The sequence below is a fragment of the Copadichromis virginalis genome, linkage group LG3 (assembly GCF_057382275.1).
Source record: "Copadichromis virginalis isolate Kocher_CV1m ecotype Utaka linkage group LG3, C_Virginalis_male_GT1.1, whole genome shotgun sequence".
Lineage (NCBI taxonomy): Eukaryota > Metazoa > Chordata > Actinopteri > Cichliformes > Cichlidae > Copadichromis > Copadichromis virginalis.
The window spans coordinates 22,100,714-22,115,357 of NC_140620.1; the positions used below are offsets into that span (position 1 = coordinate 22,100,714).

Consider the following 14,644-nt stretch of genomic DNA (forward strand, 5'->3'; position numbering starts at 1 on the left):
TCACAGGAGGATTTTTTAAAGTATAATGAATTTGGGTCATAATTAGTTATTTTAAAAATGCTAAATATGTCAGTTATGGCTCAAAATATATTAGCAAGATATGCTAATATATGGATGCATCTAAGCTGAAACCCTAAATCTGTTACCAGGCAGAAGAACAGCTGAAATATCAGCAGGGGAAAAAGGGAAGAATAGAATCATCCATCCATAGAATAGAATAATAGAAATAAAAAGAAGACGAGAGAAAGGAGTACCTGGTACCAGGCTACGGTAAATGCCTACAAAAACAATGCCATGGACCATCAAGTCTGATGAAAAGCCACAGCAGGTATAAATGATGTCACAGGACTATTGGCTGTGATGCTATAATGACACACGCACATTAGGTGGTCCTCAATTGTTATGGAAAATGACTAAAACCGAGTTGAGCTAAATTACCAGTTCAGCTGGTAAAGGGCTAGTCCACAGGTCCAGTTCAGTGAGTCCAATTAGTGAAGTTGAACTAGCTGCTACAACCACCTAGTCGCCATTCACCTGTCAGTCAATCAAAAGGCCACACCCCTAACAGTTGTTATGATGGGTTAAGTTAGCAACAGAGATCAAAACTGTTTCTGCAGGAGTCTGTCAACATGTTCATTTAAAGTTCAACACTTTAACGCAGGAGTCTGTGGGAGTCCCAGCCTCCAGTGGTCGTTAGAGGAACTGCAGTTTATGTCCTTTTTTTGGCATTTCCAGCTCCAGAGGTGATGATGTGTTTAAAGGCCCCACAGGGATTTTTGGTGGAAGCTCGGAAGTAAACAAGGAGTTTAAAGTGACACCAAGAATAATGACTTTATTTACTAATCAGTTTTCTGAGTTTAACAAACAGGAGCTGAGCCTGCAGCTCACACACACACACAAACACACACAGCTCTGCAGACACACTGCCAGCTCACTCTGCCTCCCTGTGTGTGTGTGTGTGTGTGTGTGTGTGTGTGTGTGTGTGTGTGTGTGTGTGTGTGTGTGTGTGTGTGTGTGTGTGTGTTAGGCCATTTGGTGACTTTGGAAAAGCTGCGACCTCAGCACAGTTCCCAGGAAGGTGGTTGTGATGAATATGTGAGAGCCACATTTTGCTGTGCTAGGAAGTTGTGACCTCTCTGCATTTTGGCTGGTGTGGAGGTGGTGAACGCGGTGGAGGACGACGCTCTGTGGTTTGAGCTCTGTTCTGTTTTTGTTTTTCTGCCGTGGCCTCATACCTGACTCACAAACCTATTGCAGATCCCTGAGAGCTCCCCCCTCTCTGGCCCCCTCTCCCAGTCCCACACCCGCTTTTCTCTTGCAGCCTCTCTTTGCGGTCATGACGTCACGCCCCCTCCCATCCACAGTGAGGAGGAAAACTCGTGGCTGTGCGCAGAGGAGGCCACAGAGAAGCAGATCAGTGATCACAGACCGGTTTACTTCAGCTTCACCATGCTGGACACGCTCACCTTCCTCCTGGAGAAGCTCTTCCTCCTCGCGCACATCAAGCTCTCCAGCCTGCTGCCTCCTCTGGGCGTAGAGTGCGCAGAACCGCCGCCCACCAGCAAGCGCTGTGACCGGGAAGACTCACCGCCGCTGCCCGCCTCAGCCTCTCACCGGTTCCAGCGGGGAGACCTGCTGGAGGTTCCCCGGACTCTCTTCACTCACTTTGGCATCTACCTGGGCGACGACCGGGTGGCGCATCTCATCCCGGACATCCTCCCGGCGCTGACCGCCGACATCCGCCAGATCGAGGAGATGGTGACCAACACACGGCTGCTGGTAGGAGTCATCGCGAAGCGCGCCAGCGTGCGCGTGGACTCTGTGGAGGACTTCGCGTACGGCGCCGGGATCCTGCTGAACGCCATGGACCGCTCGGTGCGCAAGAGCCCTCTGGCCGGGGAGGAGGTGGCGCTGCGGGCGGAGCGGCTGGTGGGCACCGTCGCCTACAGCCTGCTATGGAACAACTGCGAGCACTTCGTCACCTACTGCCGCTACGGCACCGCGCAGAGCCTGCAGACGGACAAGGTGAGCCCGAGCCCAAGACCGACCCGGCGTGTTTGCTGGGTGTTTTATGTCTAATATCTCTCCTGATGGTAAACACATCGCAGTGAACAGGATCGATGAAGGAGAACCTGCTCTGTTTATGTGTCGTTGTATTTCCATTATAAAAAAAGTTCTGTAAACAAACTTTAAGTTATATTTGCCACAAGGTTTATTGCCCTCTTTGCCAGATCGATCTTGAAAAACACATTTTTGGTGTCACTGACACTCAGAGTGACTCCGTATCATTTATGACAGATGTGTGACACATTTTAACAAATTATAGGCCAACAAGTCATTTATGACAGTTTAAGTGTAATTTTTGGCGCAACATCAGAGCGACAGTGACAGGGCTGCACTGATGCTTCACAGTGATACACTTTATTCACGGTAAGCAGAAACAGTTTGTTCTGCTGTAAATCTTTATTTATTCTCAACCTTTTGAATGTGGAGTCGAGGTGCATCCAAGCGTGTTTAAAAGGCTGTAAACAAAGCCCTGTTTTCCTTTTCTTTTACAGCAGTCATTCGATTTTGAATGTGTAGATGGTTTGTGAACTTGAGGCTGGATTTTTAAATGTGGGGCCACAAAAAATCTGAATCTGAACTCTTTATCTGTTACCTAGTTTGGTGCAGATGGCTGTGGGTGCTGGCAGAAAACGTGACACTGACTCAGACCTCAGGTGACATTCACAGCTCAAACTCTGGTGTCATTACACATTTTTAACGAGGAAATAGAACAAGATTCATGCCCTCATCCTTTTCGGTTTTTACATCTTTTCAAAGCCATCCACTTTGCCAGATCGGACCCTTTGCCGGGCTGATTCTAGACCACGAACCGCATGTTTGACATCTGTTTAGACTGATGAAGTAATATTACAACAGTTTTCACAGTGAAACACACTAAAAGTAAATAGTCACCTACATGACATTATTATTATTGATTGAATGCAATGACGTTACTTTAACATAGTAGCTTTTATCACTTAAGTGGCCTAAAAATAAAAAGAATCACAGCAAACAGGATCACAGCATCGTTTGCAGCTTAGGTTCACAAACAGTCAGTAGTTAGTTATTATTATTGCTGTAGAACCAGCTCACTGTGTTCTGCCATGCTCTAGTCTGGCTGCAACTTATTTCCTGTCCACAGATCTTTAAAAGTCCTACAGAGAGTAGAAGAGAGGAGTGGAAAGAAGCCATAATAGCAATAATCACGGCTAAAAACACATCCAAAATGAATGTGTGTGTGGGGGGGGGGGGTCTCTTTGTGCAGCTAACTCTGTTCACCGCAGTGATTTATTCAAGAGCTTTAAGTCTTCATTTTCAGACATTAAAAACAACATTTACAGCTCTCTGCCTTTGTTTCCAAGTGAATGTGAAGCTGCTTCTGAGCAGAAAAGGAAAATCTGGGTCACTCCTTGGAAAAGTCCTGAGAACAAGAGCTGCATTCAGACCAGAGTCGCCTGCCAGAAACCAAAAGGCAGCAGCAGAATCTGGGCTGGTACGCTCTGATGATGATAATGATGATGATGCAGCAGAGGCTCCTGCACATCAGAAAGCTGACCTCTCTGTGGTTAATTCAGATTGTGGTTAGGCATCACAGAAGCAACTCTGTTTGAGGCTGTTTGAGTTCAGATGGGTGCAGTCCTTTTGGGTTTGTCCAAATATCTGAAAAACTAGAGACACTCCAGTCAGCCTCAGCTTTACTTTATGCCCCGTGCTAATACAAAATGCTAATGAGAAAACAGATTATTAGCATGTTACACCATTTTCACCAGTTCCTCTGAACATCTAAGTTCAAAGTAAAAAGTTCGAAGTGAAATGTTCATTACATTTGACATAAAAGCACCAAAAAGTAAAAACAAACAAAAAAACTGACAGGTAATTAATATATTGAGTATTTAACACTCAGGAATATCATTTATTATTATTTGAGCACCAAAGCTATTTTTAGCTAACAGTTTACTTGCTAGCTAGGATAACTCAGCAAACATTGTATTTTTCTGTTGTTTTTCTTTGTTCGTGTTTAAGCAGTGCCTCAGTCACACATAGAGACCGGTCAGCGACCGCCTGGGAACCTCCAGTCTATTCAGTTTGATTCATTTTATTCATTTCATTTTATTTTATTTTCATTTATTCATTTTATCTATATAGTCTCCTAAAGGGGCTTTATATTCTAAGGTAAAGACCCCACAATGAAACGGTCCCTAGGTTGCTGAAGGGCGCTGCACCAACAACTTCCTTGTGATTGCATTGGTCATTAGAGGAAGGTTGCCATGGTTGCCAATAGTTTGCGTTAAATACAGATTTTACACTCTAAGCTTTAGTGAATCTTTAAAAAAGTGTGACTCAAAAAACTGAACACAGTAAAAGTTGTGGCTTACTGCAAAAACCCACACACATGTAAAAAAGAAAAAAAAGAAGGCAGCTCTTACTTTGAAGGTCAATGATTCCTGATTTACAGTTTGCGTTATTAGTGTCACTACTGCTTGGCGAGTCATAACAACTCAGCATCTTTCACACAAACTGCAGGTGACCGCAGCTATCAGTTAGCGACCAAGTCAATCGCGAGGATGTTTTTAGTGCACCACCAAATACATCTTTACGACCACTTTCACGCCACCAACCCCGTTAAAGTATATACACAGTTTTGGGACACAGCTACAGTTTCCCTAGCGACCAGTGGTTGGCAAGCAGTCTGTAGGCCTGTGGAACTGGGGCTTAATGCACTTGACCTACACGTAAAAAAAACAAAAGGCAAACCAGTTAACGTCACAGGGGGCGCTGTCTTGCACAATGTGCAGAAGAGAGACCTCTAGTGGTAGAAAGCTGTACATGCTCCTCAGCTAAAAAAAACAAACAAAGGAAAAATACATTTAAAAGTTTATTTTCTTGTACATTAAAAATATATATGTATATATCCATTTCTGAACACACATACAAAATGAAAATTCTTGCTGTATATAAAATATTATCCTATCTTATAATGAAACTGAAGCTAAACGCAGCAGGAATAAAGAACAGACTGTGGTTTCTCTCTTGCAGCAGAGAAACTTTCCCCTGATCAAGTTTCACTTCCTGCAATCTCTAACCTAAACATCAGACCTGTCTGCAGCCTCAGAGTCTGCCTCTGCAGGTTCATTTCAAGGGAGGCTAGGGGCCAACAGAAGCTCTTAAAAGGACCTCTGAGGGCCCCTCACAAAAATAAACATCAGGTCAATTATGGTCGTTATTCTGCTACAAGAGGTCGGCTTAGAGAAAGTCTTAAGACTGGTGCTTTGCTTCATTTGTATCAACCACAAAAAGCTCTTTGATTTGAGCTTTTTGGGTAGTCTTTGGGGGGAGGGAATAGAGTGAACTTATCCTGTGTCTAATAGTTTTATCTGTGTATTGAGCGAATCACTGGGTGTAAATTGAAAAAAAAAAAGGCCTATAGACCAACCAACCTACCTGCTTTACACCTTGGAAAACTGCTGAGTGTTTTGGGGAGTTGCCCTGGTTTTAAAAACTGTGTCACGTTGATTTGATTAGGGTTTTTTCCTCTCTGTTCACTGAGAAATAAAATTAATCCTGAGTTTATATTTGTCTTGTCACATTTAAAGCTCTTCAGCTGCTCTATTAATATGATCATAATTAATTTTGTGCCCGTTTTCGTCCTCTCTCTCCAGTTTTGCGAGTGGCTGAAGTTGCTGATCCGGGACCAGCGAAACGCCATGCTGACAGCACTGCTAGGGCTCCTTTCCATGGCTTATATGGGAATATCCGTCAGCACCGCCCTGCCAGCCTTCCTCATCCCCTTCACCTTGTGGATGGCGAGCTAAAAGCCGCCTGGAGCTGCACTTACTGTCAGCGTTCAAGCCTTACCGCTGGTTCAGAGCTCACTGAGCCGCCATATTGGAAGACCAACAGTGTGAACGCAGTCTTCTGCAAACATTTTAACTTTTCAAAAAACTTTTTAAAATTGTACTTCACCATCTGGTAGCTTTTTTCTGCTGCACAGAAAGTGATTTGCTTTTTATTTTTTCAGTTTTTTGTTTGTCTTTTTTAAAAAGAGGAAAAACTGGAGATGGGTAGTTAACAGAATTAGCAACAGGCTCAAAATTCACCAAAACTCAAAAATGTTGTGTCTCCAACGCAATTTGGTTGACTAATGATGTCTCAAGGTGAAAGGTTGTGCTGGTAAAGGAACCAAAGATGACTTATTTATTTTTCTATTGAGACCATACATACGGTTCTGAAGGGTTTATTGACTTGAAAAAAAAATTAACTCTTTCCATCTTGACCGTCTTAAAAGTCAGTCGTTTAATTTCCCTCCGTTTGAATGTTCCTTTTAGTACTGTAACCAGGTGAAGCTCGTGTGTAAATGTCTGCAGATAGTCTACATGACCTGATTGTTTCCTAACAGTCACAAGCTTTTGTACAGAATTATTTTTTACCTTTGTAACAATGTGCTGTGTTTTATATGTAAATAAAGGAAATGGAAGCAAACATATCTTGTATTCCTTATCAGCCACATAACCACATCGTCAATTCCACCCTTGTTGGAGTCTCCGAGGTTCTTCTGTCAGTCAAGGATGTGAAAGTTAGAAAAACTACTTTCCTTTTGTTAGAATTTTTAAGTCTTGTAAATGATTTTTACCAATGAAATTCAAAGACCTGACAAAGTGAAGAGATTCAACACTGAAACATTTGGGGCTGCATTTCAGTGCCGTTGGGGATTTTGATGAAATGATGAAAAGTAGCGTCCAACATAAAAATGTATGATCCACCGTGCAATACCATCTGGAAAGCATCTGATTGGCAGCAGCTTCATTTTTCAGCAGAGCAATGATCCCAAACACACACACTGCCGGTGCAGTAAAAGCATACCTGGATACAAAAACACTATCAGTCATGGATCGGCCTCCCCAGAGTCCAGACTTCAACATTACTGAAGCAGTGTGGGATCATTTTGACAGAACAGAACGAAAGGCAGGCAGCATCCAAAGAAGAGTTTTGGATGTCCTTCAGGAAGTCTGGAGAACTATTCCTCAAGACTACTTATAAAAATTACAATAGAACATTCAGGCTGTTTTAAGAATAAAGGTGGTCACACCAAATATCCACTTTCAAGCTTCGTCCCAAGTGTTTTGCTTCATACAACGCTTCTCATGTTTCTCATTATAAACGTAGTCTTCTGTGGATTGGTACACTGTTACCTCCATCTGTTGGTGACATGTGGGAACTACAACTACATGGAAACAATGGCTGCAGCTTATATTATCTGACAGATGGTAAGATTATGTTTCAAATCAAGTTTGAGATTCTGCATCAAGATTTTAAAGTTTATTTGTGACCAAGGCACGGATCTTTGATCACATTTAAGACTCTAAAATGTTGTTAGAGATCAACGTCAACAATGTAAAATGTGACTGTAGAGTGTGCTGCTCAAAAAAGGCTCTTAAAGGTTCCCAGCAGTTTCTAATCCCCTCTCTGCCCCACCCACCAGCAGAACAAAACCACACCGCAGACAGCTCCACTTTCCCCTTGGTCTCCTCTCGACATGTTTCCCCTGCCGCTCCTCGGTCTGCTTTTTATCTCAGCCTCGGGATTCGAGCCACCGGCGGAGAAGAAGAAAGAGAAGGAGAGTGAAGAGGAGCCGGAGTGTCATGGAGGGGAGAAGAGGAAGAGTAAATATGACACAATATTCACCAGAGGAGACCTGCTGGAGGTTCCCAGGACTCTCTTCATACACTTTGGGATTTACCTGGGTGGAGACAGGTAAGGGTGACAGACAGCTAGAATATCAGTGAAACAGTTCAAAGGTTTAAATTCTGTTTCAAAAAAGTGAAAATGTTTTTCCTTCCTTTCTCACCAATGACTCACACTTTCCATTTATTTTTCATGACTCCTTTCCTTTCCACAGAGTAGCTCATTTCATCCCAGACATCATGCCCGTCATCTCCAGTGACCAGTATCGGATCAGTCAGATGGTCTCCAACACCAGACTCCTACTTGGAGTACTGGCTAAGGTACACGAAGTGGTGCAGCAGCTGAGCATCCGGTTTAATGTGCAACAGCTTATTCTCTCATATCACATGACAGCAGGTAAAGAATCAGTCGTAAATGAGATCTAACCCGTGTCTTGTGTCTTCAGTGTGGCAGTGTGAGGGTGGACTCAGTAGAGGACTTTGCCTATGGAGCAGACATACGGGTCAACCCTATGGATAAGGTGACATCAGGACAAAACAAACATTTTAACTTCTTTAACATCTTATAATTAAAGTACTTAACACATTATTCTATTATTGATAAATCCTTAGTCTAAATAGTAATACACCCAAAGGCACTTTATTGGTATGAGATGTCATAAAGTTACATTTAAGGATTCTTTATACTATTTTTATGCTAGACTGTGGGCTTAATATACATGAACCCACTGTTGGGTTAATCCAAATTAGTGAGTAAAAAGAGAAACACTTGCCTGTGAAGCAACACCTTTTATAGCTTTAAACTGAGAAAAAGAGAGAACACGATGTTGTTTTTCAAATGTTTCTGGCCAACAAACTGGGAACTAACCTTCTAAATAAATGTTAATCTGAAGGGATTATAGATGTGGCAACAGCTGCAGGCAACGTAGGGTTATGGTAAATACTCGTGTACTTATATAGCGCTTTTCACCAATATTAAGTGCCTTTTTACTACAATTTGAGTGCTCTTTTTTTTTTTTACTACAATTGTGAATATAAAGCACTTTCCTACTGTAATCGGGCACTTAATCACTGTTCTGCTACTACTGAGACCTCAAAGTGCTTTTTTACTACAAGTCCTATTCACACAGTCATACAAACACTTTTTTCCTGTGCTTGAGCATTTTATCAAACATTCAAACACACACCCACACAGAGGAATCCTGGGGTTTGGGATCTTGCCCAAACATACTTCAACATGCAGGCTGCTCTCTTCTGTGTGCAGGTATTAAGCCACGCAGTGCTGAAAGGGGAGGATGTGGCCAGAAGGGCAGAGAAGCTAGAGGGAGAAGTGCCCTACAGCCTGCTGTGGTACAACTGTGAACACTTTGTCATGTACTGCAGATACGGCACTGTCATGAGCTTCCAGACATTTCAGGTGATCTTAGAGATGATAATGTGTTTTTTTCTTATTAATAGATGCATCTTAAAGTCACGTTTGGAAAATCAATCACACAACTGCACGACTGTTGTCAGTTTGTCTTTTATAGCTGATAGAAAGCTCAACTTATTATTGTAGTTCTCCTCAGTTTATGTGGAAGCACTGAAAGCAGCTGTAATGGCACCACTTGTTCGTCTCTGGGTGGGTAAATGCCACAAAATTCAACATTCAAGGTCCAACTCCTCAGTGGGCGGCATGGATTCAAATCCTGCTCCTGACTTTGGAAATGAAAAATGGAATTAAGAAGTTAAGCTGCTGAAATAGCAGTTGAAGCGCTTGTGATGTTTAAACTATGAAGGTAACTGACTGTCACAGTAAAGCAAGAACAGGACAGGAACCTCCTTGCGATCAGGGGAAATTAGCAATTTCATTGAATTTCTTCATATTTAGCAACCAATCTGGTCAACCAGCTGTTCACCAACATCTTTAATCTCTTGGGGGTCTTTTTTTAATGGCAAGGCAATTGCACAGGAGACCTGTAATCCACAATTTGGATTACCTGCATCCTCCTGGTTGGCAAATAATTGCACTTTATAAAAGCAGACAGATTGCTAACCTGCTGCTTTCAATCGGTTTCAGTCTGCAATACCAGTGTGTGACATTCTTCACTAGGGGGCGCCACTCGACAGCATATCAGTGAATGCATTTAAACAACCATCGGACAATCTATCCTCATGTAAAAACTTCTCACCCAAACTCTGACCTTAATCTCTGAAAGAACAGCAAACAGCTCCTCCAACAGTGAACACACATCAGATCATGCTTCTTTCCTACACTTCAGCTGCGAAGCAGTTATTTCCTGCTGCAGATTAACACTGACCACAGATCAGACCAGCCTGCCTCTTTAATAAGGTTAAGCCTCCCTGTTGCAGCAACAGGCCCTGAGTGAAAGCTCTTTTGTTGTTGCTGCATTGTTCCGAGGCCGTCTGATTGCAGCATGCGATTAAAAGCATGTACCATAATCGTGAAAGAAGGCAGTGCATGAACTGGAGGAAGACGAGTGTGGCAATTAAAGTGAAATTTAAAAAGAGCAAAGCGGCTTAAAGAACGTCATTTGGATAGAAGACTTGTAAAAAAGCGAAAGTTGTAATTAAAGACAGCTGTGTGGTAGCATGGCAGTACCTTTAAGATTAGACAATTTATCGGTCAGCTGATAAACAAGCACAAAAGCATGTGTTGTGGATGGTTTTCACTTGTTTCAGAAGTGACTGTCTACAAATGTAAAGCTATGAAAACCAGATTACTGTGCAACTACTCCATCTAGTGGAAACACGGTGCTGATTTTAAACTCTGCACTGCAGTCCAAAAGAACACACACTCACTGGCCAATTTATTAGGTATACCTTGCTAGTACTGGGTTGGGCCTCCTTTTTGCCTTCTGAGCCATCTTAATTCTTAGTGGTCCAGATTAAATAAGGTGCTGGAAACATTCCTCTGAGGTTGGGGTCCATATTGACATGATGTCGTCACACAGTTGCTGCACATTTGTCAGCTGAGCATCCATGATGAGCAGTTCTACTACTTCCCAAAGGTCCCAAATAGATCCGGTGACTTTTGATGCCATTTCAACTCAGCGAACTCATCGTCACGTTTGAGAAACCAGTTTGAGATGATTTGAGCTTTGTGGCATGTTAGGGGCAACTATTCATCAGGAAGATGGGTACAAGAAGGGACGGACATGGTCAGCAGCAATACTCAGATGGGCTGTAGGTTTAAAAAAATCCTCAGCACCATTACACCACTGGCAGCAGCCTGAACTGTTGTTACAAGACAGGATGGATTCATGCTGTTTACAGCAAATTCTGACTCTACTATCTGAATGCTGCAGCAGAAATGGAGACTCATCAGACCAAGAAGCATTTTTCAAATCTTCTGTTGTCCAATGTTCTGTTTTTGGTGATCCCGTGCAAACTGTGTGTTTAGTTTTCTGTTCTTAGCTGACAGGAGTGACACCCCTGGTGCAGTTATCTGCTGCTGTTGGTCTTTTACATATCTTGGTTGCATCGAGTGGTTATTTGAGTTACTGTTGCTTTGCTATCAGTCAAACCAGACACTCTCTGACCTCTGACATCTGACATCAACCAGGCATTTTCACACGGAGTGAAAAAAAAAAAGTCTCTGCAAACCTCAGAAATGGTTGTGTGAGAAAATCCCAGCAGATCACCCGTTTCTGAAACACCCAACAAATCATCTTAAATCATCTTTCTTCCCCATTCGGATGCTCAGCAGGTTGATCATGGCCCTAAATGCACTCAACTGCTGCCATGTGATTGGCCGATTAGATATTTTTGTCAAAGTGCAGTTAAACAGGTGTGTCTAAAGTTAGGCTTGTGACTGTGACACTGGGAAAATTTCAGGTACCACTCTAATAAAATAAAAACTTTTCCTTTCAATTCATTTCAACACAAAACTGAATATTTGCCCCCTATACACGTCAGTGTATTTCTTTCCTCACACTATAAGACGAGCAGATTAAGGGTTTTAAATTACCATCACTATAATAGATGGTTTTACATTATTGCCTTTCTTCTTCTTCTCCTCATCAGTTCTGTAAGACGATGAGGAAGCTGCTACTGAGTCAGCGTGTTGCCAAGTCAGCGGCAGTGCTGGCACTGTGTTTGGTGCTTTACCTGCAGGCTGTGAGTCTGTGCTCTGTGCTACTGGCTGTTATACTGCCTTTCCTCATCTGGATGGCCTCATGAAGAAAAACCAGCCATTCAAACTTGCAGAAATTTGCCCCCTGAACAACAAAACATTCAAAAAGGAAAATTCAATAAAATATTTAAAGTTCAATAAGTGTTGAGTCCTGGCATTTTACAGACTTTTAGTCTGAGTCATCACCAAGAGAAAAAATGTTTGGAGTCGAGGAGAACAAGAAAAATAAGCTTGCCTTATTTCTTGTATGTTCAAGTCATATATTAAATAATTTTTATTTTAATTCAGCAGACTTGAGTCTCTGTCTTTTCCAGGTTACTTCAAGTGTAGATCTGCTTTAATCACAATTTTAGTTCAAGAAGCAAATTTATTAACATAACATGATTAGTATATGGTTTTGTGTCATTTTATTATTTTTTGTTTTTATTAGATAATTATTCCAAAATTATTTTACACATGCTTCGTTTACATTTTGTAATTTTGTTATTTTTTTATTGCTCCTATTTCGTTTCATTGGCGTTATAGTTTATTTGTTTTTTTAATGTAAATAAAATCACATTTAGATTTTTGGAGGGGTATATTAATTAATTTATTATTATTATTATTATTATTATTATTATTATTATTATTATAAAACAATTTCCAAAGTTCAGGGTCATACTTTAAGATTTTATTTTGTTTTATTAGATTTTTTTTTAAATCTTTTTTCTGTTGCCCCGCCTATACAGAGGAACGTTGTGATTGGCTGACGGGAGGCCAGCTTCCTGTCACTCACAGGTGTCAGGTTGGCCCGGCCCCTTTTCTCGGTGAGTCGTTGATGAAGAGCGCAGCATCGTCCGGGAACGGGAGGGTTTTATTTCATTGTGACAGGAAATGGAGCTGGAAAGAAGCGGTAAGATTTTATCCGACCCAAAATAAAGTTTCATTATCATGGTTTAATGGTTTACAAACGGTCGGACGAAGAGAAAGTTTAAGCTATATCACGGAACTGCTAGCATGCTGAGTTAGCAGCGGATCGTTGGCTGCTTTTAAGCTTTAAACGAATAAAGCTAGCTACACGAGCAGTTTAGAAAGAAACTATTAGTGTTAAATGTTGCTGTTTGGCGTTAAGATGTGAAGTGAACGCTTGAAAGTGTGAAAAATAAACTACAAAAGCAAATGAAAGCTAGTTTAGCTTTTATAGCGGCTTTAGTATATACAAAACGGTGACTTAGAAAACAGGCAAAAAGCACAGATAATATTTTCAAGAGAGTAAAATAAATTATAAGACACTAAAAGTTCACATCACCCTCGGGTTCAATTTCTGAGTGTTGCAGTCTCACCTGAGCTGGCAGGTAACCTAGCTGTTTGTCGGACAGAGGATCCCATGGAGGGAGACGTGGACACGGACTCGGGTGAAGAGGCGAGGCCGCTGGTGATGGAGGAGGACTTAAAGGTGATCTGTGCTAAAGAGATGGCTCTGCTGTCCCTGATCGATAAGACGGGCTACAACATGGTGCAGGAGAACGGGCAGAGGAAGTACGGAGGTCCACCTCCAGGTATGTCAACCTGCGACACAAGTAAAAGAGACAAACAACAGCCCCGGGGTAGCTGTGGAGTCCCGTTTGTGTCAAAACAGATGTGTATGAGAGAGGCAGGTACCAAGGTGGCTTCCTGGTTAGATGTGAAGCAGAGATCGGAGGGGAAACTGTGGGCTTTGTTTTCATTAAAACCATTTTATTTTTATTAAGGCATACATTTGAATTCACTAATTTTAATTATTTGCACTTTTTTAAATAACTGATGATATTCTTCTTTATTGCAGTTCATTGTATTTGTGTAAAACTGAAATATTTTGCATCCTGTTCTTTTGATTTGGTGATTTTATTTTTAGTATACAGTACTCGTTTAACTAACAGATAAACACGTCTTTTATATATTCATTTTGCTTTAATGAGTTTCAAATAATTTATTTTTGCACATTTAATTTTCTTTACTTTTACAAATGTGAATTATTGTTTTAATTAAAAAGTCAATTCAATAATAAATTATTATTTATATATTCTAAATTTTATTTTGACACTTTAGTTTACTGATTTTAATATAAATTATTTAAGTTTTAATTTTAGTATTTAAATTTATTTCAATTATTAAATTAATTTGTTACATAAACTTTTTTTTTGTAAGTCATGCATTCATTTTTTACATTTATGCTGCTTTCAGTTTATCAGATTTGCTGTAATCTGCACAGCTGTCAAAAATACCTGCAGCAGCATCTGCTCCACTCCACATATTTTAATAATAATAATAATTTTTTTTACTTAAGCTCCTAATTAAAAAGTCGAAAATCCCAGTAGAAATCCCAGAAATACCTTCTAATCTGATCAAATAAGTGATAGAAGTGTTTATGAATATGAAGGCTTTGATCAGCTGACTCTGTGTCTGTGGTACAGGCTGGGAGGGTCCCGCCCCCCCGCGGGGTTGTGAGGTGTTCGTTGGAAAGATTCCCAGAGACATGTACGAGGATGACCTGGTGCCACTGTTCGAGAAAGCCGGCAGGATCTACGAGTTCAGACTGATGATGGAGTTCAGCGGAGAGAACCGCGGCTACGCCTTCGTCATGTACACCGACAGGTCGCTCGTCTTCCTCAGTTTTCTTTGACTCTTGCGTTTGTTTTTCAGGTGTTTATATGTGTAGGACACAGGCATTTTGAGTCACGTCACACTGAGTATATGTTCATTTATTTTTTCTTATTGGTAAAAGTAGTTAAGCAGTCCAGTGAAGTGAAACCTGTGCAAAGAG

At 41.3% G+C, this 14,644-nt stretch overlaps 3 protein-coding genes and 1 long non-coding RNA gene across 9 annotated transcripts in view; 3 read left to right on the forward strand and 1 right to left on the reverse strand.

The window, feature by feature from the left end:
- The first annotated feature begins 1,357 nt into the window (after positions 1-1,357).
- LOC146713444 (lecithin retinol acyltransferase-like) lies at positions 1,358-6,525 on the forward strand. The gene is made up of 2 exons (XM_085448098.1): positions 1,358-2,025; positions 5,706-6,525. The coding sequence occupies exons 1-2, from the start codon at positions 1,450-1,452 to the stop codon at positions 5,856-5,858; spliced, it is 729 nt and encodes a 242-aa protein (XP_085304224.1). The 5' UTR covers positions 1,358-1,449; the 3' UTR covers positions 5,859-6,525.
- An 824-nt stretch (positions 6,526-7,349) lies between these two features.
- LOC146713445 (uncharacterized) lies at positions 7,350-13,246 on the reverse strand. Of its 4 annotated transcripts, none has more exons than XR_014917904.1 (5): positions 13,185-13,246; positions 11,838-11,947; positions 8,155-8,237; positions 7,892-8,043; positions 7,350-7,783 (listed from the first exon to the last, which is right to left on the reverse strand). It is a non-coding gene; the product is annotated as an uncharacterized LOC146713445 (long non-coding RNA). The 4 variants fall into 4 exon arrangements; XR_014917895.1 differs by having other exon boundaries at positions 7,350-7,620; positions 7,729-7,783; positions 7,892-8,237; XR_014917900.1 differs by having other exon boundaries at positions 7,903-8,237.
- On the forward strand, positions 7,575-12,137 carry lratb.2 (lecithin retinol acyltransferase b, tandem duplicate 2). Its single transcript, XM_085448110.1, has 5 exons — positions 7,575-7,797; positions 7,943-8,048; positions 8,174-8,248; positions 8,992-9,144; positions 11,754-12,137. Exons 1-5 carry the CDS (start codon positions 7,580-7,582, stop codon positions 11,907-11,909), a joined length of 708 nt encoding a protein of 235 aa, XP_085304236.1. The 5' UTR covers positions 7,575-7,579; the 3' UTR covers positions 11,910-12,137.
- The window catches only part of rbm46 (RNA binding motif protein 46), a 42,126-nt gene continuing 40,088 nt past the window's right edge, over positions 12,607-14,644 (forward strand). Inside the window, exons 1-3 of one of the 3 annotated variants that reach the window (XM_085448079.1) lie at positions 12,607-12,754; positions 13,179-13,400; positions 14,295-14,475. In XM_085448079.1, the coding sequence (XP_085304205.1) occupies positions 12,736-12,754; positions 13,179-13,400; positions 14,295-14,475 (422 nt within the window). In that variant the 5' untranslated portion in view covers positions 12,607-12,735. The remainder of the gene's footprint in view (positions 12,755-13,178; positions 13,401-14,294; positions 14,476-14,644) is intronic. The other 2 variants (XM_085448072.1, XM_085448086.1) reach the window with 2 other exon arrangements.